General features: G+C 30.7%; 1 protein-coding gene across 1 annotated transcript; it reads right to left on the reverse strand.

Annotated features, from left to right (window-relative positions):
* Positions 1-8,774: 8,774 nt before the first annotated feature.
* LOTGIDRAFT_67733 (hypothetical protein) lies at positions 8,775-14,086 on the reverse strand (the record flags this gene model as incomplete). Its single annotated transcript, XM_009063008.1, has 6 exons — positions 8,775-8,849; positions 9,121-9,185; positions 10,167-10,220; positions 10,989-11,042; positions 11,224-11,343; positions 14,020-14,086. Coding segments are annotated over 6 exons (435 nt in total), but the record flags the coding sequence as incomplete, so codon positions are not given.
* Positions 14,087-20,393: the final 6,307 nt, after the last annotated feature.

The raw sequence follows: 20,393 nt of genomic DNA on the forward strand, positions 1-20,393 counted from the left end.
AATTAGTACATTTTTTATGGCAATTTTTAACAAAGCCAGATCAGGCTTATAAATTATCCTGTATTATAGTCAAACGTAAATTTACAAATGATTTTGACGTATTGCAATTAAATTGAAAATGTTGCCCTTCTGTAGATGAAATAATATACCGGTACATAGTCAATTAAGTATTAGTATTTTACTCATTGTTATAAAATAGTTATGCGTTGTATAGACAATATCATGATATAGCCCTATGTCATTACTGATTTCTATTATAAGATTTCAACAGTTTTACAGAAAACAGCAGCTAAATATGAACATTACAGGTAGAATTCTTATTTTCACTCTTCATAACATTTCTAGATTTGATTCTTTCTGGTCAATGTGGAATTCGAACCCTTCAGGTAGCTACTGATGTTATTTGGAATAAATGATAGGAAAAGAGACCTATATCATGATATCTAACTGTCTATATATTGTAACTAATTAATGATATTATGCTGTGGATTCTACTTGATATTGTGTTCCTGCAGGTGTTGATTTCTTAAAGAATTGCATCTTCGATAACTTTTCTTTAACTCGACTTGGACGGTTCTGAAAACAATGAGACAAAATAGTAATGCATAAGGATAATGATACAATAATAAAATATTTTCACTGTTAAAATAGTGCTCAATACATCAATTTTAAAGCGATATATAAATATTAAAATAGAACCTGAAACATGTTCAGCCAGGTGTCTGAAGATCACATAGTGTAACAACTTGATTCAAGTTCTGTTTTAATATTTCTAAGGATAATGATATCCAATACTAAAGGTTTAGAAATAATAAACTGAGCATAGAGCTATGATCAGGATTCCTATTTCAACTATTATAGGACCATATTTTTACAATAAAATAATAGGACAAGTGTACATATAATTTCCATAAATATGAGCCATAAGCATTATTTAATTCAAAAGCTTATCTTTTAATATTAGAACTTCATGAATATTTAATCAACATAAACACATTTTACATTAATAAACATGAACAAAGAGATATTTTTGGCACACCTCAACATCTTTTTATGCAACTCCTTTTTCAGGAATACTTCATGTAACGAAAAACACAAGAGAAATTGTAATGGTATAACACACTTCTATAATAACAAAGCACTATACCATGTGTTTTTTGTTATATGTGCTCCCTGCTTATAAATGTCATACAAAGAATATTTCAGTCTAATCTTACCTCTAACAGCCACATTCCTGATGCTGAAGTTGGATGTGTGTAAGCGTAATACAACCAGATACACAATGCACTAATTAGTATCAACACTATTATTATAGAAATAACTGCAGCTACAGGGAACGCTGAAAAATAAACAGATAATCTGGATATTCATAATGTTTCAAACAACAAACTTGCTTTATTCAACGAGACCTAAGTTTGTACAAAGCCAAAATCCATTGTAAAGTCTAAATAATTCATCTACAATCACATCCATTGACAATATCTGACATCAAATTCATTAAATGCTAGCAACATACAAACTAATCATTTACAAAAATCATATTTACAAGAACAAATTTACAAAAATATATGTACAAAATCATTATCAAGACATAATCATAAATATCAAAAGTTAATCAAACATGTTATTTATAGGATTAATAAGTGGATTAAGGAGGGGAACTTTAAAATAACTATAAAATGTAAAAATTAACTGATAGACACATTTTTTCATAATAGAAAGAAGACAGCACAGCAGTAGATTGTACACTTATATTAGTAGAAATGTTGATTGTGTTGTCCATACTTCTAATCTAGTAATAAACCAATATCTCTATAGAACATTCATCTACTCATCTTCACAATGTTAAGCTATAACGAACTTCAGCTTATCACGGTATAGAGCGATTAGATTGGATTGTACGTCAGCGAATACAGCCAATCACAGCCCTTGAAAGAAAGACTTAACAATATCATGGTTTATTAATTATGGTCTTTAGTCAAGAACTTCAATTGGCTATATTAGCTAACGTACAATCCAACCAAATCTGCATTCCATAATACAAGAAAGGTTGCTATTGCAGTAAAAGTATAAGACGCAGTTCATAATACCTTCACCATTGTGAATATGTCATGAATTTAAACGCAACGCACATACAGCAAATTTGAGTTTCATATCTCAAACCATATTGACCATAATTTACACTTGTCAAAAATAAGGTTTATTTTCATCAATTCAACATGTTCTATGAAGGTATTGATGATGGTTGTGAAGTATGGATGTTTTAGATCTAGAAACATATCGCTGGTGAAACGGCTTGAGACCTCGTACATGCCATATTTGGTCATTTTGACTTTTTGGTACCGTTCGAAAGCTCGTTAAAGCGCGGATCTTGTGATCAAATCCTCGTATTCTTAGCTTGATTGTAAATAACTCAAAAAGCACTAATTAAATAACACGTATATAAACAGTCAGATTTAAAACCTCGTAAAACATATTATTATACTAGGTTCAATGTTCCTTTTCAGCGGATGAAAATGAAAATCCTCGTATACTGTATTATATATTTTAACAAAATACGCGTACAAATAGTTTTTTGCGTTTTTCTCGAAAAGTAATTCTGCGTCATATATCGTTATACGAGGTTTCAAGCTGTCACCCACAATATAGTGAGAATGGTGTATAATAAATATATTATTATTGAAATAGTATAATAAGCTAGTGGAGAAATATTAAAACAGGACTAGAGACATGTTGTTACAGAGTGTCACGCTATGCGATCTTCAGACAACTGACCTATTTTAGTTTGCCTTCCCACTGAAGCTGGACATGTAGAAGTCATTCTCATGTCTTCTCATGTCATCGTATAATTAAGTTATTATCATTGTATAATTAAAGTTATTATCATTGTATAATTAAGTTATTATCATTGTATAATTAAGTTATTATCATAGTATAACTGAGAAGCAAGTGAAGATTTTAGCTGTCTTTTGTCAATAAAGCAACATAAAGCATCAAGAACAAGGTGCTAGACAAGAGAGTCTCTTGAAGAGACCTGTTTCGATTTGTTTAGATTACTCTACATTTGAACAATATTTACAGTTTATTGGTGTGGTCAAACTAAAAATTAACAAAGTAATCACTCCGATCAAGAAAAAGTGCAAGCCTCGTAAGTTCAAGTGTAAAAGTAGTAGTGATGGCGAACAATTATTCATTTCTTTGTAATTCATGTTTATCATTTAATGAAAATTGGAAAATTCCCATAAAACAGAGACTACCTTTCTGTCTCTACTCCAGATATTAGAAACTTGAATAGAGGTAAATGATGAATATAGAATTTCTGTACCGTACTATTATTGTATATATTTTTGCTAGACTTCATTTTGATGGGACAGGTTTGCCATTTTCAGGGGTTGATTTGGGTCTTGAATATATGTAAATAGCTTTCAGAAATGCTAGGAATGCATGACATGGCATTATTCCTTCAAAAATACCTCAAACTAGGAGTTTCACTGACTATTATATATGGTGAATTACAAAATATTGATAGCAGAGCTAAAGCCTACACAAGGTTACCTAACCGAACATTTCTTACACAAACTTAAACTCGTCTCGTAGAATAGACATAAGTGTAGCATTGTAATCCTATCTGGATAGCTGTTTTCGTACTGCATTTTATTTTTAGTAACACGTCATGTCACAGTTGATGGAATTGAACCACAATGTTCATCATTATAAAATATGAACATAATTTAACACATAATTTTCCGTATCCTCTTCGGATGCATATTCGTGTAATTTATTGATCCCTTTCTCATAATTTTCAAGACAACTTTTTTTGTTTATTCATGTGATACCCTGCATGATATTCTTATCTGAATAACTTCTTGTTTCGCACTACCAATTAGGTCGAATCTAGATTAAATCGTCCTGTGGAAGTAGATTTTTCTTCCTGGATTACTTTTGGTTATATTCGGTTAAGTTTATTTGCCAGTGAGAAAGCAACTGAAAGTTATTTGGATAGTATAAAATACTTGTTGTCTTTAACTTTCGAACACAGATATTTCTGGACACACAACGCTCAAATTTCGATGGTAAGCCTTGAACACTATTACTGATTAGTTTAGTTAAAAAATTCTGGTTTCTGTGACTAAGGGACAATTGGTCAAAAAATGGCACACCTGTCCCTTTAAGTTAAATGAAACTTGAAAAAAAAAAAAAATGAATATAGATTCTTGTTAAAGAGACACTATAGACATTGAATTATTAAAAGCTTACCCTGTTTAGCTGTGAAAAACATAAAATAAAAGAGGAATTGTGTAAATTTGTATGATCAAAGTGTCCTTAAAGAGTTTCCTTAAACATGAAACAGGTCTCTTGTATAGATAGAAGAAAACAACACTGCTTTTTCTAAAAAAATAACCTTTCTCTACTGATTGGTTGCCATTATCAGATTTAACAGTTTCTGCATTGGCTTGGGGTGATCCAGGCAAATATGTGATGGATGATTTGGTGTTTTTCTCAGTCGACGGTTGAGTGGTTATAGAAGTAACATTGGTCACAATTTTGATGGGTTTTTCAGATGGTGCACCTGGTAATTTTTTAGTACTTCCTGTAGTTGATTTTGATGTAACAAATGAAGTTAATTTGTCAGGCTGAGATGTAGATGTGACAAGATGTGATGACGTAGCAGCAGACATAAGTTTGGTTGTTATGGGAACAAGAGATGATTGCATGCTTGAAGAAGATGTTGATGATTTAGTTGTGATAATCATACGACTTGTGTATGTCCCTGTTGATTTGGTAGTTACACTAGGTGTTGATGATGTACCTACAGTCATGGTGAATGAATGATCAGTGACATAAACATGAGTTTATTTGGATAGTTGGGATGCAATGTGTTAGTGAAAAGTTCAAAATGCACTAATTCTTAAGAGTAAAGAGAGTTATTCTTGATCAATGTCTGATGTCCTGGCCATGCTTAAACTGTACAAAACTGTCACAGTCAATGACGTAATGTAACTTTATTATGTCTAGATTAGTCAGTAAATGTTTGGTTAGTAATACAGGAAAATTAGTTCAAACCTATGATTCATGATATGTAGTCAATTGATAAGAAACAATAATAAGATTTCATGTGCTAGAATACTCTGTCCAAAATAAATAGCTAATGTCAGACTTTTAACAAAAGTACAGAACAAACATATTGTACAAATTGCACAATAAAACCCATCAAAGACATACTATGCACAATTCTCTGTGTTACATCAATAATGCTCATGGAAATCATGATGAAAATTGCAGTGTAACTCTCGAATAATTGGAACAAGTCTATCTGATTTTCAAAAATAAGAACTAGGCTAAGGCTCAAACATGCAACATTCATGCAGAACAAATAAGCAATGTAAGTATAATCAAACATAATATATATGTATATAATAAATATTGCTGTGACTCAGTGAGGCTTAAGAATGTAAAAGATTAATTTGCAAAGAATATTTCAAGGAAATCATTAGATATGTGGACTTTGGTAAATATTTGACAAACCCAGTGGCACAGGGATGCCAAATGTTCTGATATAGGGGCTGTACCTTAACATGTCACAATGCTATTAGTAAGGGAGTAAAAATTACATGTTTTTGTACTTGACTCAAGAGCCAAATGGTGACAGAATACATATCAGTAATTCACAATTCACTGATCTCCTTAAGCATTCAATTAAACCAGATAAATAAAATATATATTTACCTTCAACTGGATCTGGACAAGTTAAATCTTGTTTATTCTAAAACATAAAAAAAAGGCTATTTTTTTTTTTCATTTTATATGGATAGTAACCAGGTCCGAGGTTTTTACCAACATGTTACTTCCCTTGTTTTAATGATTGTTTGTAAGGGGTGATGTCCATCTATTATTGACTGATATGGATAGATATGGAAACACTTATCTATAGCACGATTGACGAATATGGACAGGCCAATTTACAACACAACAGATATGCACATGTCAATCTATAATGGGATTTACAGATATTAACAAACCAATCTACAATGGGATTGACAGATATTGACAGATACACACAGATGTCAATCTACAATGCAATTGGCAGATATTCACAGGCTAATCTGTGATGTGATTGACAGATATTAACAGGCAAATCTAAATGGGATAGACAGATACAATGTAATATTGTTATTAATAGGCCGATCTGTAATGTGATTGAAAGATATTATCAGGCCAATCTAATGCATGATTAACCAATACTGACAGGCCAATCTGTAATGGGATTGACATGTATTATCAGGCCAATCTAAAGCATGATTGACAAATACTGACAGGCCAATCTGTAATGTGATTGACAGATATTATCAGGCCAATCTAAAGCATGATTGACAAATACTGACAGGCCAATCTGTAATGTGATTGACAGATATTATCAGGCCAATCTAAAGCATGATTGACAAATACTGACAGGCCAATCTGTAATGTGCTTGACAGATATTATCAGGCCAATCTAATGCATGATTAACAAATACTGACAGGCCGATCTGTAATGGGATTGACAGATATTATCAGGCCAATTTAAAGCATGATTGACAAATACTGATCAGTCAATCTGTAATGTGATTGACAGATATTATCAGGTCAATCTACAGCATGATTGACAAACACTGATAGGCCAATCTACAGCATGATTGATAGATACGGAATTATGGATAAAAGAAAATCTAAACTTACAACATCCTTGCAGCCCTTTTCTAACCAAGTCTGTCGATGCCAATCTATACCATCAGAACATCTATTCACTTTATTACACCATTTACACTTAAATGCCACATTCACATGGGTAGCACATTCACCACAATTATCTATTGTATTACATGCTGTAAACAGGAATTCACATATCAATAATTTACAATTCATTATGATTGTTGTTTAATTAATAACCAACACAATCTCAGATTATGCTCAACATGTTATAATTTTGAAAGTGGGAGAATTTGCTGAGTAGCATGGTATAATTTAACATATCCATATAATAGTCTTAATGAAAATTTAAACTGACTATTATGGCAAAAAATTGATAAAAACTAAACTATCATATCTTTGTATGATCTTTGTTATTTTGAAGATATATACTTCCCTTAAAGTTATTTCTCTTACAGAAATTGGACCAAGTAAATCCCCAGAAAATAAACTTAATAAACTTACTAGGTAATGGTGTTAAAATTATAACTGTTCCAGACTGAACATTTTCACCATTAAAAGCTACTCTGTGATATTCATAAATTGTCCTTCTTCGAATTCCTAAAATACAAAATAAGATTCAGCTTCCAACAGGCTAGAGTTTCTTTAAACAAATGATACATAACATAAACATAAATATGAGCACATCCACAGCTTTAACACAGAAGAATAAAGGTCACTGTGCCAATTTAAGACATATAATTATGTGACAATAACTATAAAGCTTTAAAGAAAAATTGATTGAAAGTAAAAGACATAGCCTTCAGAACTGAAAAGAGAGAGTCCAACAGAAAAACAAGATTTACTGAATGTTTTCAATGCAGAGCATTTAATACATTATTTAATTTTTAAGAAGGCAAAACCTTAAAAATTTTGGTAATATATATTGAAAAACTTAAGATCTTGGTTTATTCAACAGTCAAAAGAAATCAGCCACAATAAAGATCACAACAAGAGCCACACGTGGCACAGATTGGGACTTAGCTTATGTGGCAAATTGTAAGAGACTCTGAAAAAATCAACTTTCTAGGTTAATTAGGTGACGTGTCAGAACAGCCTAAAGTTACAACATTTTAGGTAAACGTCAGATGTCAGAAATTAAAGTATCAGCGAACAGCGAAAGTCAATGATATTTGACCTTGTAAAGGGGTCAAGGTCACAAGATATAACTCATCAACTTTTCAAAATGCATACGGCTACAAAACCGGAAGCTTACGTAGGACATCAAATATGAAAGTATATTTAGAAAAACAAGATCAATGACCTTTGATCCTACAAAAGTTAAGGTCAACAAAGGTCAATGTCAAAAATTGAAAACATACACTAAGCTCAAAGAAGCACTTTAAGAATCTGAAAAAAAATAACTCTCTTGGCTGTTATTTGACATCCAAACCGGAAGTAGATATCAGAGGTCAAATATGAAGTATCAGCTGATAGCCAAGGTCAATGACCTTTCATCCAATAAAGGTCAAGGTCATGAAAGGTCAAGGTAATGAGAAATGAGCTTTTAAACTTTCAAAATTTTCAACTGGAAATTGCAAAAAGCACACTTGTTTATTTTATGTGTTCTTTCATTTGACAACAAAAGTCATTATCTCTGAATAGATTTTGACGCATTTAAGGAAAATAAAAATGGCGACCAAAGTATCACGTTCAGAACGGATTTTATCTTCATCGTTTTTTTGTCATAACCTTGGCTATCAGAAGTAGTTCGACATAAAGTGAGAATCAATATCCTGTTTAAACCGGAAGTAAAGGAAAAAATTTGACTGTACCATTTTGTTAATTTTCTTAATCTGTCTTTGCACAAAAAAAAAAAAGTTAATCACACAAAAAGCTAAAAGGTTATTTTTTTTTGTCAAAAATTTCAAATTTCAACTGAAAAAAGTGTGTGACAAATTTTGAAAAAATTGAACTGCTATCAGATCAGATATCATATGCAGATTCTGAAAATGAAAACCCAAAGACCCAAAAATACGACTTATAGAGCCGAATTGACATAACAAACTGGGACACAATAACATACCTTTTTCTTTAAAATAAGTATCAATATAAAAAGCATCTGATAAACCAATTTTAACTGGATGACTGGAATCTGAGATCTCATTTATATTAACAGGTATCTACAAACAGACAATTTTAATGTCAGACATCATTTTCAAACATTGTTTTGTGTTGTTCTATCTCTGTGCACTCATTTAATGAAGGACGGATATTATTGATATAGGACATTTGTATTTTGGCTGTTTAACACTTTGTTTGGAGAAAAACATGGATGTCAATTCTCTTCATGATACAAAACTTTTTGACCTTCTTAGCAATAGTTAAAATATCAATCTTTCTGGTTGTTTCTACCCCCAACAACTTGTTTCAACTAAACCAAAAACTACTTACTGTCTTATATAAAAACTTAATTGTACCGTCTTTTGCTAAAATAACTTCAAATTCAAACGGCTCAGCTGTAACAAGAAGGAAAACATTTCATTGATAATAAAGGAAGTTATATAAACTCATTTATACAGCATTTACACATTCTATATAATCCTTTTCTTGAGGAAATACAGGTCATTATTACAAAGGGAATCATTGCTTTCAGACTCATAGAAAATACAATAAGAACTGAACAATGACACACAATCAGTCAAATCAAAGGCAACAATTGAATAAAATAAGTTGCTTTAACCCACAGTTGGGGCAAATTTTGATTCAACTTTCATTTTCCATTTAGTTTAATGCTCAAATCTGAAAAAAAGACCAATTGACATATTGATAAGCTGATAATTTGTTTTTAAATCATTGTTAAATTGAAACAACAATATTAACTATCACAAGTTATATATCAAAGAAATCCTTATCCATAAACTGGTGACAGATAAAATAAACTGAATTTCATTTATTGACAGTCTCAATTCATATTGGAATATGATATTCATCATTAGTATAAAAATAAATTTTAATGGATGTAAAAGAGTCTATAATCTTAGCAAAAGAAATAGTTGATGAAATGTGAAACATGAATATGTGTGAAAGAAGAGTTAAATTCCCATTAATAATCTATTGAGAAGCACCATGAAATTCTTTAAGTATTATTGATTTCTATAACAAGGAAGATACAGTTTTTTTTTCTTCAGACTTCAAGAAGAAATCCTTTAACAATCACACATATTGATGAAATTTATATGGCATAGAGAGGTTTAAAGAGATAAAATATAGATTTATAGTCTTTGATTCAATCTCCTAAATTAAAAATATGAAAATTATCAACACTGTCAGGAATTTAAAAAATAACTTGTTAAAAAAAGCAGAGTGCAATACATGCAAAATTTAAAGATTTTATTTTAGGAGCGCTAATAAATAAAATTTAAAGATAATGCAAGTATGAAAGAAGCATAAACTTTACTATACCTAGTCTTTAACATTATCAGAATCATTATACTTACTGATATTCTCATCGCCTAATTTAACTGATTTCCACTGTACAATAAAATTATCATCTGAAAAATATTTACTAAGGTTAATAACAATGTACAAATGCCTTGTTGACAGTAATTTTTTTCTACCTACAATAATTTTCTTGTTAACCTGTCTAATAGAAAATTTATCACTTTTCATAAACATCTCAAAATTAGAGAGAATTGCTTCAAACTCTCATTATGTTATAATGCTTTAAATATACTCTTAGAGGCAATACCATTCTAGAAGCAAATAACAGACTGAAAAATTATTTTACTTTTTTCAAATGCAATGAATTGACACAGAATTCAAAGTTAGAATACACATTTCCCAAAAGTTTTGCTTTATTTCATGCTCTTGAAAGTGAGTACAAAAACAGTATTTTGTCATGCAAGACTTGAAATAAACAGAATTTGCATGTCCAGGAACTGATCACAATTGTGTAGCATAATTCACAATCATTTATCCATAACCAATTTTGACAGCAGACTTTTTTTCTGACAAAACACACATATTCCACATGTCACCCATTATAAATAAACGAAATTGAAATCAAAACATTCGAAACTTACTATGAGACCTATAACTTACTAAATTTTGGAAAACAGAAAGAAATGAATAAAAGGTTTTACTTTAAATATGATCCTTGCAAAAAAGTTCAGAAAAATCTGAATTTTTTTTTTGCAGTATTTGATAGTACATTCAGCAGTTACAAAACTCTTAAGCTTAAATTTTTGACAACCATATTGATTTTAAAGGTTTTGAATGGCATTTTGTGAGTATGATATATAGACACAGCTTTATGGAACAACAATCACTGTTTAAAGTTTTATGCAACTTTTTGACGTGTTTCCCACGTCGTCCTCAGGCACTGAGTGAAAATCATACTGATTTTGTTTCTTAAACATCGATTTATGCGATATGAAAACAAATTTGGGAAGCAAAACATGTTTGAATGTAAATATTATATCTGTAAATCTTTATCAAATCACACAATCTGACACAGAATGTAAATATTTAATTATACAATAATCTTACCATAACTATCATAATATATAGCTGAGTTTTCACCACCTTTTCTTGTATCAAAATTAGCCATCAATGGGGCGATATATTGTGTTGCTGTTAACCATTGATGCAAGAATGGACTTGTGTACAAGAATCCTGAAAAATAATCACAATCTTTTATGCAAAATCTGAATCTAAACCCGTTGGCTTGAAAGTGAAGAAGTAATTTGATTTATAAACCTTAACCTGTACATCTTTGAAGTATATATCCATACTGATTTGTTGAACTAAAACTGTACATCTTGGAAGTTAACCTATATTGATTTGTTAACCTTGACCAATTCATTTTGGAAGGAAATCTGTAAGCTTATTGATTTGTTCTGAACCTGTACATTTTGAAAGTAAATCCATAATGAATTGTTGACCTTAACCTATACATCTAGCAAGTAAATCTGTAATGACTTGTTGACCTAAACCTATACATCTAGCAAGTAAATCCATAATGACTTGTTGATCTTAACCTATACATCTAGCAAGTAAATCCATAATGACTTGTTGACCTTAACCTATACATCTAGCAAGTAAATCCATAATGACTTGTTGATCTTAACTTATACATCTAGCAAGTAAATCCATAATGACTTGTTGACCTCAACCTATACATCTAGCAAGTAAATCCATAATGACTTGTTGACCTCAACCTATACATCTAGCAAGTAAATCCATAATGAATTGTTGACCTAAACCTATACATCTAGCAAGTAAATCTGTAATGACTTGTTGACTAAACCCTGTACATTTTGAAAGTAAAGCAATAATGAATTGTTGACCTTAACCTATACATCTTGCAAGTAAATCTGTAATGACTTGTTGACTAAACCCTGTACATTTTGAAAATAAAGCAATAATGAATTGTTGACCTTAACCTATACATCTAGCAAGTAAATCTGTAATGACTTGTTGATCTTAACCTATACATCTAGCAAGTAAATCCATAATGACTTGTTGACTAAACCCTGTAAATTTTGAAAGTAAAGCAATAATGAATTGTTAACCTAAATCTGTACAATTCAGACATCTCAGAAGTCAACTCATTTTGATTTGTTTATTTAAATCTGTATTGATTTGTTAACAAAACCTTATATACGTGTATCTTGGAAATAAATCTGCATTGACTTGTTAACCTAATGCTGTACATCTTAGAGGCGCAGAAGTAATCTAAACCTGTAAATATCATATCTTAATCTCATTTTATATCAAATATAACATCATAATTCAATATTCAAAATGGTATCCAGATGTTGATGAGGAATACACTGAAACCCGACAAAGTAAGGGAAAATATCTTAATATGTTATAATGGTGTTTGTAACGCTCAATGTTCTTATAACCTTGTATTAGTATGAAATAAATGAACTAAATGTAACAAGATATCAAATGTAACAGGTTTGAAATCATCCTAAATAAAATGAATGGAGTTTTTTATATGTGGATTTGAGCATTTGTTGTTTGTATAATATATTAAATGCAATTTGATTCAAATGTTTGAGTTTAATCTGACATAAGAAATATAGCATTGGCATATCAAGTTTCATCCAAGGATAATAATAACATTGGGTCACAGTTTACTACTTGAGCATTAGGCTTATAACTTATTCAAAAGTTTCAAAAATATGTGATATAAATATACACAAAGGGTGAATCCTTTAAGTAGTTTTAGGTGTGGCTGTTTGTCATGTGTATAAGCAATTAGTTTTGCTTGATCAGAAGCATACAGCATCAAATATTTAATAATTATGTAAAAAAAAAAATTACGTCCAATGACAAATTGAGCATGTATTTTATCTGTTAGTAAGAATGCACATAAATCTATGTTTATATATGTATATATTTATACTACTCATGATTTACCATTATGTCATAGCTATAACCATCAAACCACTGTTACGTTTCTTGTCATAAGAATCGATATGATATATATTTCTATTTTCATTGTTTCTATTTATAATTTTTGACCTTTGACTTCTAGTTCTTGTTTATAGCAATCTAGAAATTTGTTTTTTCTTGGCAGGAGTTCACAAAAATATTATTTTTGAATTACAAAAGAACAATGAATAATATTCCAAGTGAATATCAGGAGGGGTTTACAAACATGAATATCTTATCATAATCTGAAATGTCCCTTGACATGTATTTTATAGTATGAATCATATATTATGAAATATTTTCTCATTTATGATTGATATACTTCCTAGTATGAATAGTTCATTTGTGCTACCTAAGAATTGTCAAAATGTTGTTTCCAATTTCATGTTTTGATTTGTAGTTTGTATAGTAAGTATTTTGTATTTTTGTAGAAAGATGACAAGATGCTGTATATAGATTCTCACCTCCTATGTCACTTGACTGTTTTATAATACAGTATTTATCTATAATTATATCTAGGATTGGGTGTGGTTCTTATAAGTGTCAGGGTTTTGCATATTTAATCAATACGTCTTAGGCCACATGAGACCCGTGGCGGTACCAGGCTCTTGAGAATGGGGGTAAAAATAGGAGGCAGACTGACTGGATGGGGAAACAGGAAAACACTGATACTGAATTTAAAACAACACTGTAGTGTACAATGCTGTGAAAGGTCAAGGTGTTATCCACACAGTAGAAAATAGAAGAAGGGAATATCAGATGTGTAGGTATTGATATCTTTTTATTTACAGCATCTGTACTCCTGCATTGTACACTGCACCAGACACCTTAACTCATCATAACCTCAATAAATGACAATCACTTATTCCATAAATTAAGTTTAATATTATAAAACAGACTGTTTACCTCCTGTTGCCACGGTAACATTTGTGATATTATGACCATAGAAGCGGAATGGAAACTTTAAATCTATAGTCTGAAAAATAACATTACATAATAATTAACAATACATTATAAGCAACAAGTATTATTCACATGAAAGAAATGAAAATTGGCTCAAAGAGGAAAGAACTTTATTAAAAAAGAAATAACAACACATAAAATCTTGAGAAGCTCTTGTTTGGTTCCAGAATGATCTTCTGGACATCTATTTATGTCTAGATTGTAATATTTCTCTATAAATGTGTCAGACAACATCAGCTTAAAGTAATATTAGATTATTATTAATATCATCAGGCTGTGAATGTAACCAAAATTGTAGACAAACTTCATCATGGATAAAAATAAGATCAAATTCAAAGCCCATAAAAGACTGTTTTCATTTCTCAATTCTTCTGTTTCAAATCTACAGAATCTACAGATTTACTTGTGCTAAACACAGCATTATCATATAATATATTCATTCAGTGATATCCTAGCCTTACTTATTACATGGCATCAAATAATGATAGTTTCTTCGCATGCATGACAAATATATCAAAATAATCTTACACATAGTAGAATAGTCATTAGTGTTCACCTATCACTGCAGTTCTATAAATTTTTGAATAATGCAGAATGACTAAGGATAATATAAAAAAAATGGAATGTATTGAATGGAGGTTTGAGTCCTACTTTTCTACACCATGTGGACTAATGAAGATGTGCAGGGTGGGATGAGGGAAATTTTGCCTGAACAGCGGCATTAGCCTTTTTTTCCCCATTTCCATGAACAGCCATGAGGCACACAGGCCTCAGTTTATTGTCCCATCAGAATGACTAGACGCTTTTCTCATGTCAATCCCTTTACTCTCATCACTGATGGAGAAACCTAGTTGAAAAATCTGAAGGTATCAACTCGACCTATGCTGGGATTGAACCCTGACCCTTCAGGTTAGCTAGCAAGCATCTAACTCACTGAGCCACCACGGCTCCCTAGGATAATGTCACATTTATATAAGGATAATGTCGAATTCATATAAGGATAATGTAGAATTTATATAAGGATAATGTAGAATTCATATAAGGATAATGTAGAATTTATATAAGGATAATGTAGAATTCATATAAGGATAATGTCACATTTATATAAGGATAATGTCGAATTCATATAAGGATAATGTAGAATTTATATAAGGATAATGTAGAATGACTTACCACTGCAGTTCTATAATTTTTGGATAATGTAGAGTGTTGTCTATTAGATGGTAAATCAATCCAATGATTATCAACTTCGTTTGGTATAATTTTAGAGGAATAATAACTATGTGAATCCTGAAAAACAAATGGCACACTAAAGACAATGTAATATATTTAGATTGTTGTCTTCGGGCAAGATTTGTACAAAAATAACAATTCTGGTTATCATTAATTTAATCAATAATAAGCTATTAGTCTATGTACAGGTCATTAAAATTGCAATCCTCAAATAATACTTTTGGATTTTTAATTTCTCAGTATAGATCAATAAATACCAATAAAAATATACAACATCAAAAGCATTCTTTGAATTATAGGAGGAATCAAAATATTCAGAACAATTTATTTTACTTAAAAAAAAACATTTTATATTCTGTATTATGCAAATTGCATTTTTCCTCAAGAATTCATGATAAGAAAAGAAAGTATTACATATTAGACTATGACAGTTAAAACAAAGCATTTGGCAGAGTGGGACTTAATCTATGTCCCACAAACTTTTATATATTGAAACACTATAGGCCATTCAAATACAATAAACTCTTACCTCAATAATTTTTGATTTAATAGTACTTGTTGGTGTATTAGAATTTGCTGTGGTCGTAGTTTGGGGTTGAGGCTTTTTAGTTGTTGTCTTTAAATAAAAACAATAAAAGTGTTCATATGAATTATACCAACCATCAATATTTAATATCAAAGTATAGCATCAATGCTCTCATCCAATGTGATTAATATGCTCTAAGCTTGTATTATTCACTTTCATTAGCCGTGTTTAGACAGCGACAAATTATCTGGGCTGATTCCAGACCGAGTAAGGTTCAGCAGAAAAAGAATCTGAGTAAACCGGACTACTTTCAAGTAGTCCAGACCGAGTATGGCACTGCAAAATATCAGCATAGTGTAAACGCGCCACTGGGAGCCCTCTTACCCAAGGAGAAGTGTGCATGTGCAATAATGTGTAATGTCGTAATAGAATACATTGTGTTTGCAATGGCTTGCCCAGTCGATATTCATAAAAATTCTCTTTCTTTGTCTCTCAAAAACAAAATATGAATTGTTTACGATGTGAACTTCAATATATTCGCCTTGTTTATGGTTGACAGAATTTTGAATTTTCGTGTTTTTTTTTGCCTCCACTAATAACAAGCTGAGTCTGGATCGAGTATGGACCACTTCAAGCAGACCAATTTGTATGTCATTGTAAATGCAGCTATCGATATATCAAATTTTATCAACATAAACCTCTTTTTAAAATTGTAAACAAAGAGTAGTCCATCATGGTCTGCTTGTGGATATTGTCTTTTGAATGATGGTGTAAATAAATGCATGTCTAACCCAGCTTCAAAATTCAACAGACAGGAGATCAACATCAAGACTATGTAACTACAATAAGCCTAAAATTATCACTGCTTAGTGGTTACCTGTTCAGGTGCTAGTATTGTTACTGGTGGTTGAGTTGTTTCTGGTGGTTTAGGTTCCGATGTAGTTGCCTCTGGTGGTAAAGGTGTAGATCCATTGGAATCTGAGACTTGACGACGAAATCTGTTGTTATGTAATAAATCATATTCTACAGCTGTATCAAGATGAGCTTGAGGAAAATCTACTTCAACATCTGAAATGGGATTAAAGAGAAAATATAACATATTTGTAAGAATCTGTGTTGATCCAGCCAACAAATCATCTTGTTAATCATTATGATCTTGTTTTAGTTCGAGGGGTTTGAATTTTCCTGTCTTATTTTATTTTTAGGCAATTTCATTTGAAAAAAGTACCATAAGTGAAACAAAAGAGCCCTTTCCATAGAATGTTATATCTTTGTCAGACAGAAAGTAAAAAAATTCAAAATTCAGCCGAATAAAGTGTGTTACCAATTTCAAAATTTTTTAAGTGCTATCATATCAGATATTACATGTAGATTCCAAAGATGAAAAATCGAAAAAAATCAACCCAAAATGGGACTTTTAAAACTGATGTTCTACTATTTACACATGTTAAACTGTGGCACTTACAGTTTTGCAATAAATTTCCAATTTATATTTATGCAACACATTGCCACTACAGAGGTCAAGGACAGTTGAATGGTTGCTGCAACTACTGCAGACTAAGCACTGGAAGGTGTGTAAATTTCGAGAAAAAAAACAATTAAGTGAGTGACTGTTTCCGTTTATTCCTATTAATATTAATTACCTTTTTGATATAAAATCATTGTTTTCACAATTTTAATCCAGGACAATATATAAGACAATAAAATGGATCTTCTATTGGAAATCTATTTTGGTTACTGTAATGAACATTATATTGTTTATTTATAATTTCAAATACTTGAAAGGTAAATTTCATAAAAAAAACATGGATTAACAGGGGGAAAATTGATTTTTTTTCTTACAGGCAGGAGAATTTATCATTCCATCCCAAGGACAAAATTTATCATCTGTTGTTTGTCAGATAACAGAATGAAGGTATTTATGTGATGTTTTTTCACACAAGAGTTGATACTATGGTGATAACTATTACTAATCAAAGCCCTATAATTCAAGGTAATTTGATTTACAAATTCATTGATGTCTTTTTGGCAATTAAAATGCAGTATTGTACTTTCTGTATGGGGCCAAATTAACTCTCAACTTTCTATCAATTTATAAAGAAGTGAATCTGCAGTGGGAATCTTTCATGAAAGTGCATTAATCTTAAAGTTTCTTTAAGCCAGTTTCAACAAACCAAATAAGAAGAACTGAAAATGTCAGTGAAATATGCATTATATAATGATTCTGCGAGTATATTGAATTGAAAGATAAATTAATTCTAAGGAAATTCACTGATCTAAAAGTAACTAAGTTTGATTTCCAAATCAAATCATTTCAGGTCTACTGGCGTAAGTGAAGCATTCAGTAAACTGATGAAAATAAGAATTCCTTATATCTGGTATCCGATCATAAAACAATTCCTGATATAACTTTGATGATTTATATCGACTGGTTAAAATCAATATGTCTCACCGAAACATTTTCAATAAATCACCAGATATTGTTTTGACATTTATAAGGTTTTGAAGATCCTATGAGGATTAAAATATGATATTATCTTGTAAACTTTCTCTCATTTACTAATCAATAATATCCACCATTTTATTATTTAGATAGTCTTGTGACTGTAAAACTCCAGGCTAGCTATTGTACAATGAAAATTCAGAACTGGTGTCAATGTCTTATTTCAGTTAGTTGGCTGCATTGAAAAAGACATAAGCTTATACCCAATTTCAACTACTATGTATGTGTTCAATAAGAAAATGTGAAAAATTAGTCCGGGCCAAAATTAACAAAGGTTTCTAAACTGCTGTTATGGTATTGCATGTTCAAAGATTGCTCAACAGTTGTAAATCAAGCTGAAGTTTCATGCCTTTACGAAATCCATCCGATTTAATACTCTTGCATTATCAGAAGGAATCCTTTTATTTCTTCAGAATTATCCTATCATAACTACAGTAGTATATTTATCTGTCATCTAGAAGATATCAAAGTTGATATCATAATGTATTTGACAGAGATGGTTCATGTGTAATACTTTTTTATAATATAATGTAGAATATAGGGTCCCTTTATTATTCAGTTAAAAGTGTAAAGTGTTAGATAATATACACATCCTGGGTGTTTAACTTTATAAATATCACTAATATTCACAGATCTATCTGTACATCCCATTATGTTATTCCATCAATTATACAAATTTTTGACTATATTCATTCTTGTGTTTATTCATTAGAACTAAATTACAAAATTCCTTCCAAATGTCATATGGAATCTTCAGACATATGCTCAAAGCAGTGATTATCAGGCTGCTTTTTTTCCCTAGAAAAAAGTATGACATTAGGAAGAAATTGAAACAATGCTCTAGATACTATTTTGTCAAAAACATTGTATGTAATGTTATTCTCATTATGGAATTTAATTTAACAGTCACAAATTTAGTTATCGGTACTTTTTAATACTTCAAATACTTCACAATTCCTTACTTCCAAGTGGAGAAAGTGGTTCTAATTTATATATTTGCCACTAGAAATGAAATATAAAGTAAAAACTTGGCCAGAGAAGAAGTGAGATAAGAAGATAGATGGAAGGGTAATAAAATCTAGTATGTTATAATATCAATATTGATAGTATCATTATGTCCTAGGCTATAGATTTACTCTAGTCTAACTATTATAGATAATAAAACATCAATAGGTAACCTTTATACCCTATCATTTTACTACCAAATCACCATAATTACATTCAAACTATTACATAATACTACTGCAATGATAGTATCGATTTACACCATTCAAATACTCAGTCTGTGGTTCTTGCATTATAAAATGCTTAGTTTTAGGGGAATTGCAAAAACCACAGACATCAACAGTGTTCTAGATGCTCATCAAAAGTTTAGAAATATTTTGACAATGGAATTTCTATTTTAAGCTGCCAGACAGTAGTAAACCAGGTTTATAATGCTCAAATATGACTATGAAAGGACTATGTTCAGTATTTTCATCTTATATTAGTTTCTTTCACAATCATGTCATAAACTAATCATGGAAAGATTTAGCAAATGGATCTTTATTAGTTACAGACATCATAAAAGACAAGACAGCATCAGAGTGTGACTTTTGAGTGATTCTATCAAAATTCTTACGTATGTATGTTTCAATGCATGATTTTTTGGGTAAAACAGAAAGAAATGAGTGTTATCTATTGCTAACTAATTTCAATGGTGACTTATTGACATGAACCATGATGTGACAATCTGCTAGCAAGTATTTTTTCTTGACCTGACACAAGCCACATCAACAGAAAACACCACTAATTGGTAAACATGTTTCAATATTTATCTTGGAATTACCACATCGGTCAACTCCAACCCTAAACTAACCTACATAGTAAAACTTGTGACATGAATGGTTCACATTTTGAGTTACATTTGAATGTTGTCAAAAACACAACCAAATACAAATGCAAATCAGAATAACAAGATCATAGAGTGGGAATGAACCTGGAATGAATTTGGCTTAGAGCTTTTCAGCCAGTGTTCATATGACATTGAAATTGTAAACTCAAAGATAGTGGACC

This window comes from Lottia gigantea (assembly GCF_000327385.1).
Source record: "Lottia gigantea unplaced genomic scaffold LOTGIsca_55, whole genome shotgun sequence".
NCBI lineage: Eukaryota > Metazoa > Mollusca > Gastropoda > Lottiidae > Lottia > Lottia gigantea.